The 18,682-nt window shown below is 41.4% G+C and overlaps 2 protein-coding genes across 6 annotated transcripts in view; both read left to right on the top strand.

Moving 5' to 3' along the window:
* Positions 1 to 6,715: 6,715 nt before the first annotated feature.
* On the top strand, positions 6,716 to 8,014 carry LOC308316946 (C2 calcium-dependent domain-containing protein 4C; the record flags this gene model as incomplete). Its single annotated transcript, XM_080765738.1, has 1 exon — positions 6,716 to 8,014. The coding sequence occupies one exon, from the start codon at positions 6,716 to 6,718 to the stop codon at positions 8,012 to 8,014; it is 1,299 nt and encodes a 432-aa protein (XP_080621864.1).
* Positions 8,015 to 9,044: 1,030 nt separating this feature from the next.
* The window catches only part of vps13a (vacuolar protein sorting 13 homolog A), a 51,598-nt gene continuing 41,960 nt past the window's right edge, over positions 9,045 to 18,682 (top strand). For all 5 annotated transcript variants that reach the window (XR_013964255.1, XR_013964256.1, XM_080766413.1 and 2 more), the window contains exons 1-17: positions 9,045 to 9,189; positions 10,240 to 10,283; positions 10,415 to 10,457; positions 10,783 to 10,878; positions 11,004 to 11,105; positions 11,549 to 11,658; positions 11,809 to 11,868; positions 13,039 to 13,098; positions 13,263 to 13,343; positions 14,245 to 14,302; positions 14,582 to 14,709; positions 14,812 to 14,918; positions 15,032 to 15,203; positions 16,912 to 16,974; positions 17,566 to 17,698; positions 18,188 to 18,282; positions 18,401 to 18,546. Coding sequence is in view for 3 of the 5 variants with exons in the window: in XM_080766413.1 (XP_080622539.1) it covers positions 9,090 to 9,189; positions 10,240 to 10,283; positions 10,415 to 10,457; positions 10,783 to 10,878; positions 11,004 to 11,105; positions 11,549 to 11,658; positions 11,809 to 11,868; positions 13,039 to 13,098; positions 13,263 to 13,343; positions 14,245 to 14,302; positions 14,582 to 14,709; positions 14,812 to 14,918; positions 15,032 to 15,203; positions 16,912 to 16,974; positions 17,566 to 17,698; positions 18,188 to 18,282; positions 18,401 to 18,546 (1,598 nt within the window). In the remaining 2 variants the exon portion in view is untranslated. The remainder of the gene's footprint in view (positions 9,190 to 10,239; positions 10,284 to 10,414; positions 10,458 to 10,782; positions 10,879 to 11,003; positions 11,106 to 11,548; positions 11,659 to 11,808; positions 11,869 to 13,038; positions 13,099 to 13,262; positions 13,344 to 14,244; positions 14,303 to 14,581; positions 14,710 to 14,811; positions 14,919 to 15,031; positions 15,204 to 16,911; positions 16,975 to 17,565; positions 17,699 to 18,187; positions 18,283 to 18,400; positions 18,547 to 18,682) is intronic.

Here is an 18,682-nt window from a genome sequence, read left to right as displayed (position 1 = left end):
GCAAGGTTTTCTTAATTACTTCCTTTTTTCATCAGTTGACTTCAAAACCGCACCACGCAGAGCACACGATTACACCTCAGGAGCGTGGTGGTCAGTGACAAATATGGCAGGCTGCATGTGTCTATGGATTTTAGTCCACTTGTGTTGAAGAAGTAAAGTTTGTTTTATCATAATAATACATGTATGTTGTAGATTACTTCCTATTTCCCATATACTGTATGGAGACCCTATCCCAAATATATGAAAGCTGACTAAGAGGAAATCCTGAATAAATGTAAACAAATCTTTTCAACAATTAATTTGTTAACAGTTTCCCAATTTCCCCAAAATGCAAGTTTTCTTGTATTTTTGTGAAGGCATCTGCAAAGTGGTTAGAGTTATATACTCTAAGGGTAAATGGTACATTTTTAGGCAACTTGGCTTATCTAAAGCACTTTACACTTTACAATGTACATGAACTCAGTCACACACACGCAAGGCACCAACCTGTTCATCAGGAGCAGTTTTAAATGTCTTGCTCAAAGATACCTTGACACCATAACGAGGTGAAGCCAAGGGTTGAATCAGGAACCTTCTGTTTCCCAAGCATGCTGTTGTACCTCCTGAGCCACTGCTGCGTGCTCCTGCAAACTCAATCTGCAATGCAAAAAAATAAGTACAATCTAATTAGGAAAAACATTTATCTTGCACATACTAAACCATCCATTAAGACCTCAAATGGTTAACAGATATGAATACTAAAGGAGGACTATACAATTGAGATAATATTTCATTTGCACAAGTCAAAACATACTTCATTTGATGAAAAAACTTTATCTTCATGGGAAAAACCGTTTAACATGAGTAATTTGAGTTCAAAATGAATAATGGGACTCTTAAGAATGAATAAAACATTTATGTCAAAGGGCATTTTACTGTCGACCCTCAGAAGCTAAACGTTACGGTCTTGAATAGAATATGATACATTAGCAGTAATTACCCACACTTCATTGGGGCCAGGGTGGCAAATTCTACATGCGTTTTTCTTAATGACCAACAAGAGTAGGCCATCATAATGAGCAGCTTAATTCATTAATGTGCCCTGTCATTCACATTCAGTCCAACACACGCACGCACGCACGCACGCACGCACACACACACACACACACACACACACACACACACACACACACACACACACACACACACACGCACACACACACACACACACACACACACACACACACACACACACACACACACACACACACACAGAAATGAAATTGTATTCTCTATTCCATACACAGCAGTCTTTGCTTTTGAATATTGGATGTCATAGACTTGTGTTAACTTGTATGAAATCATAATTGCATTAATAGATTCCTCGTGAGCAACAATTACAGTTATCATTATACAGACTCATAATACAGTGCTCCAAGCTGAACTACTAGGCATAAGACTACATTACTCCAACTAGTCCCTGTGTCAAACAATCTCAAAAGATAACTGTGATATTTCAAATTCACAGTAATGCAAGTTAATGTTAAAGTAATCTTCTTTCTCATTACCACAACTCTATATTTGAGGAAAGCACTAAAGAGTGAGAGAGAAATAGATAATAGGACGACAGGGAGAATACCCCTACTAATAAGAGGAAGTAGAGAAAGAAGTGTTGAGAGAACAAATGAAAAAGAGCTACTACTCAAGTAGAGAGCTATACAAGGTCACACTCTCTTGGTGAACTAATTAAATTCTAATATTCTTAAGAGGTGTCCTCTCTCTCCTGATCACAGATTAGAGAGTGACCTGTGACCATCTGAATTCAGTCTATGATCTGTAGCTGAGGACCTTGTCGGAGAGAGAGAGGGAGAGAGATTGAGAAGAGTGCAGCAAAAATAAACTGTGTAAAAAGCTAAAGAAAGAGAGAGAGAGAGAGAGAGAGAGAGAGAGAGAGAGTAGTGTGCATTGCCTCCTCAACATTGAGCATAAAATAATTGTGGTAATAATAATTCAAAATAAATATAATAAGATTCAAAAGTGAGAATAAAGAAAAACAGCAAAAAGCTATAGACACATGTACAATTAGCTATTTATAATATGATTAATGCAATCAAATACAATAAAATGTCTTTATATTTTACATGGCAGCTGTATCAAATACTGTTAATATTTGTAATAACATTCTTGTAATTTTGTTACATTTAATTTGCAACACTCACATTGGTTAAAAATAACTTTAACACCTCTATACCAGGCCAAGGACCCCTTAACAGAGAGAGATTATGCAGGGACCCCCTGTTGAAGACCCCTGCTCTACTGTTCTCTCTCTGACTTTTCAATGAGTAACCAATATTAAGCACTAAACCCTTTCCAGAAGGTGTCTTACGGTATGTTAACCTGCTACAGCAGTACTGTAGGTGATTCACTGTGAGCGGGCAGCAGGCATACAGGCTACATCTGCTATCTCCTATCTCGGTAATGGCGGCTTCACTATATTCTCTGCTGGTCTTTAACAGCGGGACGAGGGGACAGTTAGCTGGCACGTGTCGACCGGCGACATTGTCAGCCAATGAAAAGGCCATTTGAAGTAGATTAGCATATTGGCATTAGGCCTGGAGACAGAGAGAAGCTGTCATGTGAGAGAACCCTAACGACAGGTCACACAGGTCGCACATTACTATAACTCTTTTACTCTTTCCACAGATGCTCCCTCCGGACCCTCCCTCACTCCACCCGTTCCTCCCTCTCTTTCTCAGAATCAGAATTATCTATGTTTGCATCAGTGAATGTCATCATTGTGTGTGTGCATATACTGTAAGTTCATGTATTTCTGTGTATCTTTTCATTATACATTGTTTCTGTTTAGCCTTTCTTTTTCATCCATGCATTTCCCCAAGAAGAGTGTCCTTCTTCTTCTTCTTTCTGTGACTATCTCTAACAGAGAATTTTCTTTTACTTTCTCTTAGCATTGCTATCTTTCTTTATCTCCATCTGATAATAAAATCACAGTAACAGAGATGAGCAATAAAGAAAGAGTATGCAATGTGAAAGCTTGATTTTAGGCGGTTTTTGCAATGCTGAGGAAGGCCTGCGTGCGGAAACGCGTTTCTCTAGGTGGACTGCTGCTGTGATTTCGTTTCATGAAACTTTACTCAAAAGAGTGCGGATATTCCCTTTTTTCCATTGGTCTTTAGACCGGATCAGGCTTTCCACAGCACCCCACAACACAGCAGGCAGTATCTGCAGTGCAGACAGCAGAAGCTCTCATTGATTTAACCATAATACAACTAAATATACAATAACTAAATACAAATCTCACTTGAATTGGATTGCAATACTTTACAATTTCATCATAAAAAGCCCACCCTAGCCCAACGGTGCAAAGCGAACCTGTCTATAGACCAGGCTCGCTTTGCACCCGGCAACTGAAGTATCGTCTCTGCTGTGTCCTTTGAGTAAGGTCTTCTGACGTAGCTCATTATCTTCTCCATATTTAATGGGGCAAAATATTCTACTTTATTAGCCATTATTATACTTTATCATGGGTCAGTGGTTCAGCCTTTCTGGCCTCCTTCCCACCATTTCTCCTCTCCAATATACACTATTTCATTTTCTCCTGGTGTGCAAAGTCCAGACTGAAAAGAAGTTTCATTGACCCTTGCCAAGAACTTCTTGAACCTTTACAGAATGTTAAGTGCTTTATGATAGAATTAGTGCTCATTGAGGCTTATTTATGGCCTGGACAATAAAGAATAAACTGAAATAGCAGTTAACAAAGTGTGACTTTCCCTCTGCTGAAAGTTTGTACTGTTGTAAATGTTGATCTCATCATAATATCAAAACATCGTCATTGGCAGCGGTACAGGGAAAATGTACGATTTGGCATGATGGCCTAAACCCTCAGGAAGGGTCATTTTGGTCAGTTCAAAGTCTTGAAACAAAATTTTAAGGGAACTTTTCCTTTGGGGTCCTTTGTCGCTTAGGATCAGAATCAACCCAAATCAGTGACTTCCTCTGAATTCTACTCATTTCTAGTGTAGAAAACTGAAAGAGCCATCTCTTAAAAAAGTAAAAATATCCATTACAACTTTGCATTGATGGAAGGTGAAAAGGTCTCATCTAGCTCCAGGCAATAGTGGCAAAAGGAATGAAGTTACAGTGCCTACAAGAGACACTTACAATGAGATCAATCATAATCCAAAGAGAAAATATCAAACAAGAAACAAATAAGTGAAAGGCTCTTGAATTGCAGGTACTGTACGATTTCTTTTCTCCATTTGAGCATTAGTCTCACTGTCTCAAACTGTGCATATTGCACAGCATAGCTTCACTTCTTAGCAGGCGTACATCAACCCAAGCCACCGCAATCAAGTGAACCAGAATTATGGTAGACTGGAAACATTTACAGAATCGGGAGAACAATTTAATTGTGGGCCCCAAGACATTAATGCATTAGACAATGGTATAGAACATTTGGCAACAATGTCCTGTTCTCTCGTTAGCCTTAATTGCAGCTGTGACAGCGTTTAAAGGCATGGTCCTCTGATGGCTCCAATCATTTATCTCTCCATTACAGAGAGCACTCTGGGTTTTTATTAGTGTAATAAAGATGGTCTTCACTCCAACAAAAAGCCACCTGACCTCTGGGCAGTCCTCGGGCCCCTGGCTTCTGTACTGTATATTCATCATTCATATGCGCAAGCACACATAGGTAGGCTGGTGTACTGCTGTCTTTAATTGCATAATTATTATTTTTGTATCTATTTGCATGTATAGCCTCTGCCTCAGGCTCCAACTAATATTTTAACCAAGACTAAAACAAGGTTTGGGGTCTCATTGCAAATGTAATTAACTTCTACCCTCTAGTGGTGAAAATGATCATACAGTATCTGATACAGTAGGCTTGGGGCACTAGGGGCTATACTGTATATCCCCCCTTATCCCTCATCCCTAAACTTATTTTCTATTTCGTTTTTTACTATTTTGAAACCCCTTTTAAAATAGTTCAAATAACCAATCTACAAGCTCACCACGTGTCAATGTAGTTGAACTATTTTAAAATGTTTTTTAAAATAGTAAAAAATGGCAAATAAGATTAAGCATATAGGGGTAAGGGGTGGCACAAGATAGGGCCCCTAGATGTTCAATAGGCTGTATATCATGAAAATGATTAAATTGAACAATATTATAGTATTGTTATAATTTTAATATTGTGCTAATTATGATATTGTTTACATTTATTTCTCTGTTAATGTGTTTACATGTCTTAACATTATATTGACAGCTAGGAGGGTCAGTAAATGAACCATAATCCTTTAAAGTTCACAGAAAACTGTGCGTGTGTGCGCGTGCGACAGCCTGTCAAGTATAAAGGTCTCTATGTGTTTGAGGTGGTAGGTGGTGTCAGTGGGCATGGGGAGTTTATTTTTGAGCTAGAGGTCAGCTGTATGAACAGCCCACAGTGATGTCATCACAGCTAGAGAGAGCTTCACTTTTATTTAAGGGGTGTAAAATAGCCCAATTTAACAGCTTCAATTATATAGTGTTCCAGTATTTTTTTTCTCCAAATGAAACCTGTAAAAAGTATTATCCTGTAGCAACATGCCCTCAGGTTGCCGGCTGAGGGTGCCCACTACAAAGACTAATCGGTTAAAACTATCCTTTGTCCCGGCTGCTATTCAACTGCTGAACAGCAGATAGCACTTTATTCTTGCCTCTTTGCACATACTGCCCACTAATGCACTTTTGCTGACTTTGCTACTATTGAATGTCGTGAATTCTCTGTCTCTAGTACCCTGTTCTTAGATCCTAGTCTTGTTTTGAATGTTGTTGTTGCGTGTATGTGCATGCATGTGTGTGTGTGTGTGTGTATGTATGTGCGTGCGTGCATGTGGGTGGCTGACCTGGCTGTGTGGGTGGCTGTTTGTGTCGGTAGGGTGATGGCAGGCGGTGACCAGTGATGCAGTGTCAATGTTTAAATGTACGTCACTAGCCATGCATCTAACACACAGACACAACATTCTCCAGAGAGCCGCAGAACAGAACCCAACAGGTAAGTAGAGCCATAGCCTTTTTAGAAACATTTTAAACATTTTATTATTGAGAAAGTCAGCAACGGCTATCAATTTGATTTTGCTGAGTTGTATTACAAATGTTATAAATTCATTTAGGTAGATAGATGATACTCACCATTGTAACAATGAGATTTGGTGGTCCTTCTAGCAGGACTTTTTCTATATGAAGCATTGGAGATTGTTCAAATTACATATACCGGTATTCATTATTCATCCTATCATAAAAAAGGTTTAAACAAATAATTGGCTCACACTTAAAGTGCCTAGATTTTGTACTGAACTTGTTAGATCTGCCTTTGATTTCTGTACGCCAACCCCATTGGTGTACAGAATGTGATGTATTCCTGTAGGACAAATTATATGTTGTCTATGGTTTTATTTAGAATCTTGTGACCAAACGGGTCACCACAATGTCATTATTCTATATTATTATTTTGTATTTGTTACAATATTGTGATTTCTTAAATAAATATTATCAACACACTGTGATGTTGATTAATATGAGAATGTTTTTGAGATAAATTAAGTAAATTAAGTTTGAATGAATGAATGAATGACATTTTCTGAAAGTTTGCTCATTCTTCATTGCCCATTTTGTCTGCGCAGGAATTTGACCCTGACATTGCGGTGCCCATTGCGGTCACCCTTGCTGAGAAACAACAATGTGGCTGCTGGGAAAGATCAGGGAAGGCATGGCGAGCATTCCCCTCGATTTGAGTCAACATGTGGCAAATGGTGAGGATCATCTCTCTGCCAAAGCCAGTCTCTCCAGAAAACTGCACCACAATGTCCTCACTCCAGAATCCATACCGGAGTTCTGTCTACCTCCAAGACTCTACAAGAGGGGCCCTCTGTTGGCCACTGAGAGAACTCAAGATTACATGCACAATCAGAATGAGATGCACAGGGACCATGCTTCATCAAGCACTATAGATGTAAAGTTTAAGGATGTGGCTACAGTAACTACAGAGTCCCGAATGGCTAGAAAGAAGCCATTGCCATTCTCTGCAGAGGGATATGGCCTGGCAGGGATATATGAAAGCCCCAATACTTTGCGTAAAGAGTCTCTTTTTCACTCTAAGATTCCTGGCTATATTTTGGATAGAAGCCTGCCTATGAAAGCAACCAAATTGTTATATGAAATAAATCTGCAGAAAACAACCACGGCTTCACACAGATTCTTGCCTTTCTTCTCACGTGAAAGCCAATCAGATACAGGAAGCACAGAGAGTATCATTCCTTCCTCCAATGACTCTTCGCCCCCTGGCTCCCCACAGAATTCTTCCTCAGCAAACTCCCTCTTATTAGACAGTGAAGAAGACAACTGTCAAGGGATGAAAATACCTCCCACTACATTAGTCTGTCAGTTGAAAGCAGCAATATCCTGTCCTATGCTATATGACACTAGACACGAGAAGGGGAAAAGGTGGAAGAGGGAAGCATCGCCTTTAACATGCTTTCCCAATCACTTACCTAAATCAGTGAGCAGTTCAGTGAGCCTGGCCCCACCCATACTCTTCCCACTGGACGTTCTCCACTGTCAGGAGCGACATCAGCAGGAGCACATCCTCCCTCTGCCGGGACGTGGTAGGATCCGCCTCTCTGCCCTCACCTCCTCCACGTTTTGCTCCCTCTCCACAGTCCGAATTCGTGTGGTGTCTGTGGAGGACCTGAGGGATGACGGAGACCAAAGACCTTTGAACTGCGCCCTAAGTCTGTGTTTGACCCCAGGGAAGCTGCAGTGTCAGAACAGCACCACCATCAGGAACTGCCGGAGTCCTGTATTCAATGAAGATTTCTTCTTCACAGAGCTGAGTCAGGAGAACATTCTCGTACTGGATCTCAGGGTGAAGGTGGTTGATAAACCAAGATCAGCAACACTGCGACGAGGGAAAGTGGTAGGAGTAATCACTAAACCATTAGCTCAGTTAATCTGGGCAACTGGGCAGACAAACAAATAAATAACAAATAAAACATGCTCAGTAGAGTGCAGACATCCACCTTCACCTCTGATGTCATGCTAACATATGTGTACATATACGGTATGTGTTTACGGTATGCGCATAAACACTTCTATTTCCAAATGTATACTATTATTCCTTTGGATGTTTCTCCTAAGTATATTTAATTTGGTCACTTACTTGTCATTGTAAATGTTTGTCTGTATACAGTTCTAGTATTCAGTAGGATTCCTTGTTTAATAAAATAATTAATTAAATGTCCTATGACATGCTGTTTAATTTTTTTTTAAGAGGAAAATATTACCTTCTTGGCAGAGATAAAATGTGCATGTAGGCTAATACCCATGGAACAGCTGTTATATGTGAACCAGCACAAAAGCCACTGTCCGGGCTCTGGCCCTGTTATCTTCATATATGGAGCTGGCGGCCTGTTCTGACATCAAATGATTGACATCTGCATAGACTCCATATTTGGGCATGCCTGACAAAGAACTCCATATGGGCATTATGGCATAAAAGGGACACAGATATAATAACTGGGTGGGGCATTCATTTCCAACTTGCATCGTTCCAAGTAGGCCGACACCGCTCTAGTTTAAACTAAATCTAATAATGAAAGATAGATATTGGCCTAGGTTACTTCTGGTATAGGCCCAACTAAATTGACAATGTACTTCCACCTCTGCTATATGCCTTTGTTGGTCTAAATAAAAGCTCACTTTGAAAACACGTGTAACACATAGGCCTACAAATGCACGAATTACAAATAGTTCAGTCAGTGTACTGTACCGAAGTAGTGGGTCTAGTGCTTTGATTCTTTGAACTAAAAACGAAACGTGTGCGTGCGTAGCGTGCGTGCGTGTAGTTGTTTACCTTTGCTTTTACCTGACATGATCTCACCATAGGATCTCACCCACGGTGCGTGAAGTCAGCACGTTCCGCCCACTGAACGTCATTTGACGTCATTGATATATTTCAGGAAACAGGGTAAGCTTTCATCATCAATACAGTCCAGCAGGCAGTCAGTGAATGTAAACATGGTGACAAGGAAGAGGTGAAACACACGGACGGAAAGATGGTCTTCGAAAGCCTGGTGGTAGATGTCCTCAACAGATTTTTAGGGGACTACGTTGTCAACCTTGACTGCTCTCAACTCAAGCTCGGCATATGGGGAGGTAGATAAACATGATCAGACATTTTGTGTCTTTTAGTGGGCTCACCAAGCAAGCTAGCTAGCTAATAGCTACTGTTAGCCAGCAGGCATGTGAGTGTCATCATGCAGCTGTCAGTGTGTACAGTAGTAGGCTGTGTCAAAATGGACTAGCCAGTGACAGACAACGAGACAACAAGTGCACTTGTTTTCTACTAGTAGCTGCATGTCTATATATCTTTAGCGAGTATCGTATTGCTAGCCGCTTGGGCAAGACGTATTGCACAATGCAGATTAGGACATTCGTATTTTTACATTAGAGGTTTAGAATTAGAAAGATAAACAAAGCAGTCAGAGAGTCACACTCACACCCTCTCACAACCACGGTTAGGAATGCTTGGCCTCTTTTTCAGAGCTAGTTTGTTAACTGCAGAGAGCTTCAATTGTTGTCTTTTCTAAGAATATTACAAATCTAATTGCTTATGTTGCCACTTTAAGTAAACGTAGTTATTCTGAAAATGTCATGGATATGCAGTAAAAAACGAGCCATATGCTTTTTTCATATGTTTTATTGAATGCACAATCAATTCTCTCTCATCTGATAGAGCATTTGAAAGTAAACCTTTTTTTCTACTGTTATAATTAGCCAGAATCTTGACGGGGAGTGAGTCATAGTCGTCAAAGGTCATTTGATTCTGATTATGGTGCTTTCTATTTTCATGTTTGTACACACACACACACACACACACACACACACACACACACACACACACACACACACACACACACACACACACACACACACACAGGTCTCTCTGGTGGCTTATACTGTACTAGGGATTTGTACTTAATGAATGACTTAATAATTGATGATTCAGAGTCAGACGGCCTGGCCTGACTGTTGACCTAAGTCAGTAGTATACGATGAACAAAAGCTTTTACTGAAAGGTTAGGTGCAGTCAGACATTGCTGATTTTGACTGCATGTCAAGCAAGGCTTCTGGTAAAACAGCACTAATCCATTTGCCTTGAAGCGATTTGTGAAAACACCCTAAACAAATGCTTCTTTACCTCAGGTGATGCTGTCCTCAGAAATCTGGAAATCAAGGAAAATGCCTTGGTACGTTGAAATGATATTATATTAATATTAATATTTAATATTTTTATCTTGTATATCATGGAATAATAGTAGAATAATGTATACACTTTTACACTTTACATTTTGTAATTTTCTTTTTCTTCTCTTTTCAGAGTCAACTTGACATTCCTTTCAAAGTTAGAGCGGGACACATAGGTGAGTTTCTTTCAAAGTTAGAGCGGGACACATAGGTGAGTTTCTGGTATAAAGTTAGAGCGGGACACATAGGTGAGTTTCTTTTAAAGTTAGAGCGGGACACATAGGTGAGTTTCTGGTATAAAGTTAGAGCGGGACACATAGGTGAGTTTCTTTCAAAGTTAGAGCGGGACACATAGGTGAGTTTCTGGTATAAAGTTAGAGCGGGACACATAGGTGAGTTTCTTTCAAAGTTAGAGCGGGACACATAGGTGAGTTTCTGGTATAGCACTTTTGCAATTGGCTTTTACCACAGCATGCCTTGACTGTGTGTTTGTCTCAATAGGACGGCTAGAGCTGAAGATCCCATGGAAAAACCTCTACACCCAGTCAGTGGAGGCCACACTGGATGGTGTCTTTCTGCTCATAGTCCCCACAGCCAGTGAGATCTTTTTCTATGTCTTAAAACTGTTAATACACACACAGTTGTGTTTCAATCTAGTAGTAATGTAATAACAACAACACAGTAACACAGTGCTTCTTCACCATTCATTGCATCTTCTCCAGGTATAAAGTATGATGCTGATAAGGAAGAGAAGCAACTGCAAGAGGCTCGCCAGAGAGAGCTGCAGAGGATAGAGGAGACCAAGCAGAAGGCTGCGGAGCAAGGTTAGCGTGTGTGTGTGTGTGTGTGTGTGTGTGTGTGTGTGTGTGTGTGTGTGTGTGTGTGTGTGCGTGCGCGCATTGGTCTGTCAGTGTGGCAATGACTGTACATTTTTATCACATACCTATTTTTCTGTTAAACATCAACCAATCATCAGCACATTGTGAGCTTGCAGATGTAGATAGTTTGGTTGAATGTTTGCCTATTTTTGCTGAATGTTCACCAATTATGCCTCGCCCAGAATTTGGATACTAGAGTTTTTGGAAATGTCATTATTGGTTGAATACCTTTTCAGTCTGAAAAGCTTTTCTGATGGAAGACGACGGGTTTGTCTCCTCAAATGTCAGTCTCTGGAACATTCGAAGAGATAGGCTGGATTGAGATCCTGGTAGAAAGGCGAGGACCATCATAGTGTATTTCTAAAGTGATGTTTCCCTGTGATTGACAGAGAACCCTAAACAAGAGAAGCAGGACACCTTTGTGGAGAAGCTAGTCACTCAGGTCATCAAGAACCTACAGGTCAAGATTTCTAACATCCATGTCCGCTATGAGGATGATGTGAGTATTCAAATCAAGGATACTGTTCTTCTCTTCTCACAACAACACCAACATTAACATTGACAGTAAAAGTAAACAATCTACTGTACTGTCATCATAAGCCTTCACTTTAAAATAAAGCATTTGACACTTTCCTCCATTTTCTGTCAGGTGACGAATCCCAACTGTCCATTGTCATTTGGTGTCTCACTGAAAAACCTCAGCCTCCAGGTAATGTAGCTCAACACTGTTCATGTGCTCTCTACTAAAGTTCTCAAACTCTGCCCGATCGATACCGACCCGACGTTATCAATCCGTGATTTTGTTATTTTTTTCTTTCTTTTTTTAAAATTGTTATTATAAAATAAATAGCAATTCTGTTATTTGTGTAATGTGATTGTGTATACATTAGTATCAGTATGTATTTATTATGAAGAGGGCTGCGCTAGGCGATTCACTTGTGACAGGAGGAGGACTGGAGGCGGGGGTCGCATCGCACTGGCCTTTCAGACTCGGAGGCCTCGTACACACATGTCGGACGAACATGTGACTGTCAAACCACGTGACTTCCATTGGAAAAGCATTGAGCCTGAGACGGCCATGAAACACAGACAGAACAGATCATGTCCGTCCAGCAAGTGTGTACGAGGCCAGAGTATCATGCAGCCCGCCCCACAGTCCTGCACTGCGTGCAGGCAGTACAGTAGAGAGAACAGTCAACGGTGTGAGACTTGTTTGCTACCGCTGGTTTCCCTCTGGTTTGTGCACCAAACGAGATACTAACTGGTCTAACCACCAGTTAACTTGCCAAGTTGCCATATGCTTGCCTTAAATGTTTTATAAAATCAATCGGATTATCACACGATAGCAGGTTTTCGTCATGTTGCACTGAGTTATCTCGTTAACCCAGCTGGCTGCGATGAATAAAACCTAATGATTAATCAACGTCACCAAGCGATAAACGCTACACGTAAAGCAACTTCACTTCAGAGGAAACTAAGGGAGGGAGCTGCAGCTGCAATTCGTGTTTACTCACCAGTCACCACCACCACTGTATGGAATCCATTAGAATGATTGGAAATGGAACATTAATAGCCTATTCTAACGTGAGTTATATATACATCCTTTATTTTGATAAATCCGTTGATCTCTGTTCTCACTTTCACACGGAAACACGGCGCTGCAATTTAGTGGCGTTTCTTTTTTGTCGGGCTTCGGGCTTAACATTATGTTAATTGTTAGGGTCGGGCCGAGCCTCGGGCCGACCCAGTTAGGGTAGAGTCGGCCCGGGCCATAATCTTTGGGCCCGTTGAGAACTTTACTCTCTACCATCAATCATTTGATATTTTCTACTGTGTAAGTTCTTCCTCACTGTTAACTTACATGTATGGCTCCACACAGACCGCTGATGAGAACTGGAAACCCTGCCTTCTGGATGAAAATGCCAAACTTTTCTTTAAGGTAGCTGTTATATATCTTGATATATATATATGAGGGAATGGGATTAATAAAACAAAATTGAAACTACCCAGTGCTGAGCTTGAAAAACAGTGATACACATTCAGCATGGCAATTGTTAGTCGTTTCTCTGCTTAGTAGTAATGATGTGATATTCCACTTTACAGCTTGTGCAGCTTGACAACCTGTTTGCCTACTGGAATGTCAACTCTCAGCTCTACTCTAATCACAGTCCAGATGAAGCTCTGGTGAGTCATTCTGACCTTACTGTGAGCTAAGAAGACAGTGTTAGACATGCCATGGCCTGTTTGGGTCAAATTACTTCAAGAGAAAGGCTATGGAATGAACTCTCATTCTACCACCATAGTCTGAAAACACACCTCTTCAGACTCCACCTTAGCCTGCAGCACTTGCCGTAGCACTTGGCGACCTTGCAGGCGTATGCAAAGACTAAACTTATGTAATTTAGATAGCATATTATGTAGACACAACATTCTATAGTGTATACTTATAGTTTCATTGTACAGATATTCTATTAGACAGATGTTAGGTGCTTAACTTACTTATGATCCTTGATGACTATTTCTATGTATTTGATGTATTACCATGTGTTGTTCGTGCTTACTGTAAATCGCTCAACTCTAGGACAGACTGGAGAAGTTCATGAATATACTGGGTGCAGATTAGGATGATACGTAAAAAGGAAGCTACAATCCACATTCACTGTAGAGGTCTTAGAATCTTTTTTTTAATAATGTTTATGATCCGCAGCAGCAGTCTATATCGGTGTTAGTGGTCATGGTACCGCTAACACTGATGAGTCTCTTAATTCTCTTTAGAACCAGGCCGAACCAGGGATCACCATTTACCACTCAAGCCACTTTCCCAGATTATCCTGCATCTAGTTGCTTAGTTTTGAAAGCATTAATTTCACTGAGTAATTTATTTCAGCCATTGAGGCACTTTAACAGACTTCTTGCATGAAAGGATTTGAAGATTGCATCTTCAAATTGATCTAGTGCATTTAGCAAATGCAGCAAAGAAAGGATGAAATACTTGTAGAAATGGGATAATTTATGCTTCTCTCTCTGCTTCTCTTTATCTGAAGTGCACATTTAACCATCTCTTTCTGTATCTTTGGTTCCACAGCGATGTCTCAAGAACAGCATGGAGATCCAAAGCTCTGGACGCACCAGCCATGACTTCAGTGAGTGTTGTATTGTCAACCAGTCCGTAGCATCGGCACATTAATTCAGAAAAGTCATGGCATCATTGATTAATAAATATATAGACTTGAGTACTGACGTGGCATAAACCCATGTGACCACCACAATTGTACAACTTTCAGATCCCACCCTAATTCAAAATGTACTTAAGTTAGTTGCCTCATGCCTTAATGACAATAAAACCATAAGGCCATTTGCTTCAACAATTACAATTGTACTTGTATCCTTTGGCCTCACATTGTCTTGTTGTTCGTCCACAGTATTTCGACCGATTACTGCGGACGCTAAACTCCGGATGAATCCAAGGTCGGATGTAGATTTCTCCTATCCTAAGGTGGACCTGGTAGTCAATCTCCAAGAGGTGGCCATTGAGCTCAATAGACCACAGGTAGGCATGTGTGAATGCATGTGTGAAGCAGAGCGGTGAGAAAAGAGAGAACCTAGAGATTTCATCTCAGTAACTGATGACCTATGCCCTCCCTTCTTGCAGTATATCAGCATTCTGGAGCTGCTGGGCTCAGTGGATATGATGACACGTAACCTACCGTATAGGAAATACAGGCCAGAGGTCCACGTTCACCACAATGCGCCCATATGGTCAGAAACAGAATATACTCATAAGCTTATGTTTTGGTACCAAAGATTGTATGTGGATTTATTCATAATTGAATATTGCTGGCTGTCATGGCGTGTGTGTGACTCCACTGCAGGTGGCATTACGTGATCACAGGCATCATGGAGGTGGACGTGAAGCCCCGCCTTCACATGTGGTCGTGGCAGCACATCCGCCGGCACCGGCAGAAGGTGAAGCGCTACCGAGAGCTCTACATGGAGAAGATCACCAGCAAGAAACCCACCGAGGAACTGCTCCAAGAGCTGGAGGTGAGGCCTGGCATGAGGAGCAGAAACAAGAGGGTTGGGACTGTAGGACATCAGAGGAGGAGGTTGTTTGTCTATGAGGAACTGATGCTGACAATGGAGGCAGAGGAGATGTTATGCTGAATGAGCAATGATCCATTTAAAACAATTGTATTTTACCAGCTGCCTTTTATATCTACAGAATTGGGCTATGAAATGTAAATATCTGTGTCTGTGTATTTGTTTGTGCGTGCGCACGCGCAAACACACACACACACACACACACACACACACATACACCACTTTGAAGTGGTGTGTGTGTGTAACGTAATGTAATTGTTAGTTAGTTCTTTGTCGTGCATATTGTACCTTTAGTAGTGGGACCCTCTGTAGTGGGCTTTTTTGTCTGTAGTGTGCAGAGTCTGCACATGCATTCACATCGCGCATGTCGTTGATGCGTGTCGTTTATTTTCCATATGTGTTGTTGCTTGCTGTCGCTGGCTCTTCATTCCGTTCACTTCACGTTGATGCTTATCTTGGTATCTGTAGTGTGCATAGTCTGCACATGCATTCGCTCGTTGATGCATGTCGTTGTTACTCTTCATGGCGTTGACACATGTGGTTTATTTTCCACATACCTATGGTTGCTGGCGTCAATTTCCACATGGCTAGTGTCGGCGCGTGCATTTATTTTCTCTTCTATGTTGTGGTCCCATTGGCCAGAGACGAGGCAGCCGTGTTAGGCTGGAGCTGTCCCGTCCCATTGCCCAGAGGCAGCCAATCAGGACTATGCATTCAGTATGACTAGTTCCTCACTAGGTCGTCTACATTTCACGAGTAATGTTTAACCATCAGCTAAAGCAGCTAGTAAAAATAGATCATGCCCCTTCATTGAAACAACCACTGCGTCAAACCGATTCTTTGAACTCTGTTCTTTATTTTTGCCCCCTTCGTCTCATGGTGTCTCCTCTGTCTGCTCTTCCCCCTTCGTCTCATGGTGTCTCCTCTGTCTGCTCTGCCCCCTTCGTCTCATGGTGTCTCCTCTGTCTGCTCTGCCCCCTTCGTCTCATGGTGTCTCCTCTGTCTGCTCTTCCCCCTTCGTCTCATGGTGTCTCCTCTGTCTGCTCTGCCCCCTTCGTCTCATGGTGTCTCCTCTGTCTGCTCTGCCCCCTTCGTCTCATGGTGTCTCCTCTGTCTGCTCTGCCCCCTTCGTCTCATGGTGTCTCCTCTGTCTGCTCTTCCCCCTTCGTCTCATGGTGTCTCCTCTGTCTGCTCTTCCCCCTTCGTCTCATGGTGTCTCCTCTGTCTGCTCTGCCCCCTTCGTCTCATGGTGTCTCCTCTGTCTGCTCTGCCCCCTTCGTCTCATGGTGTCTCCTCTGTCTGCTCTGCCCACTTCGTCTCATGGTGTCTCCTCTGTCTGCTCTGCCCCCTTCGTCTCATGGTGTCTCCTCTGTCTGCTCTGCCCCCTTCGTCTCATGGTGTCTCCTCTGTCTGCTCTGCCCCCTTCGTCTCATGGTGTCTCCTCTGTCTGCTCTGCCCCCTTCGTCTCATGGTGTCTCCTCTGTCTGCTCTGCCCCCTTCGTCTCCTGTCTCCCTCTGTCTCCTCTGCAGGCATCGTATTATTCCTGATGTGATTGATGACGGACATTAAGTAATTGAACCATTCCCATAATGAGCCTGAGAGTAAGCTGCTGTAAGGTCTAATCAATGTGTTTCCTCTGTCTGTACTCAGGAGCCTGAGAGGACGCTGGATATATTTAACATCACACTGGCCAGGCAGCAGGCTGAGATGGAGGTAAGACCTACTGGCCGAGGATGAGTATCTACATTTGTAGGATTATATGGGACTCTCATTGTAACAAATGCACGCACACAATCAAATATGTTTTAAATGTTTTATTAATTTATGCCAAATGGTTTAAACCTGTGCTAAAGTGTGCAAAATAATGATATAGCTTCTGGCTTCTATCAATTACACACCCCATGAAGCCTTGAATTAATGGTGATTTGTTTTTAGTTTTTGGTACATTCCTGAGCCAATTATTTGATGACCGGCAATTGTGTAATAGAAAAATAGAAGATAAATAGAAGCAGAAGCATGAGTTCAAGTCCGTTGCTCTCCCCTTGTCCCCCATATATGGGGGACTAGGTTGGTGGAGGGTGTGTAGAGCCCAGGATCACATTAGATGATTGACACAGGGGTGAAAAATGGGTTACAAAAAATATATTTAGAAGAAAATTAGCAATTGTTTGGGTGTGAACTACTCCTTTAACATCTGTGGTTTTAGCTAGTGATACATTCTTTCTTTGTCTTTTATCTGTTGTTCAACCAAGACATGACCTCCCAAAATGCTGCACTAAATGGCTAATGAGTGTTCTTTCCCAGGCGAGCAAGGCGGGCCTTCGTATCTACCGTCCTGGAGTGAAGATGGAGGAAGAGGAGTCCCAGGGCTGGTTCGGATGGATGTGGAACTGGGGAGGAGAGCCTGATGCACAGCCATGCACAGTCAAAACTGGTGGTAGGCTATTAAACTTATAAAACTTATGTTGCTATATCAGTTATAAAAATGTTTCAGGTCAATTACCCCCAAAATGATATTTATTTGGCCATGGACCGCCATATCAAATTATGTTGTTCCAGACAGTGACCTCCAGAAGCAAAGATTTTAGTTAAAAATGTTTGTTTAAAATAATTATATATTCAAAGATTTGCACAACTTTTGAAGATCTTTCAAAATATAGCAGATCTACAAGCAGAAGCTCATAGCGCAGCACGAAGTGACACGCTATGAGCTTGTATATCTGCTATTTTTGAATAGCCAAAGTGTAAAATGACAGATGGTTTTAATTGGTTAACAAATACAGACGTACTGGAAGATTGAACGTTATATACCGAGAAGGAACTAGGCCACATACTGTATAATGTATATCACATAATATTCATTGGTTAAAAAACTCCAATGTGTTTCAATTTAATTTGTTCCTTCCTGTCTGCTCCCTTGCCTAAGGTTTTGATGACTTTATGACCACCGCTGAGAAGGCCAAGCTTTACACTGCCATTGGATATAGCGAGATCGCTGTCAATCACAACCTGCCAAAGGATGTGAGTTTCTGCCCTCTATGAATGTGTCTCACACACATTGTCCACACAATGTCCTTGTCATGTCATCATGACATTATCAACATCAATCTCATATTGGATATGTGTCTCTGTTTTCCAGTTTGAGGACATGAAGATTGATTTCCACATGGAGAAGCTTTCTGTGTCCTTCAAAGACAACATCAAGGACGACAATGAGATCATCAAGTTGACTGTTGGAGAGCTCAAGTCCATTCTCACACAGAGACCTGGAGCACAAGCCAATAAGTATGTTCTCATTAATTTAGCCCTATTTTGGGCATGTCATTATACTGTAGGTATATCAAAACATTTTCAGAAATGGCAAAAATAGACCTGTTTTTACGGGTTATAAATGTTTTATAATGTGTTTTAAATCATGTAC

Source organism: Protomyctophum bolini, assembly GCF_963924005.1.
Source record: "Protomyctophum bolini genome assembly, chromosome: 6".
Taxonomy (NCBI): Eukaryota; Metazoa; Chordata; class Actinopteri; order Myctophiformes; family Myctophidae; genus Protomyctophum; species Protomyctophum bolini.
This window is presented reverse-complemented; position numbering and strand designations above follow the sequence as displayed.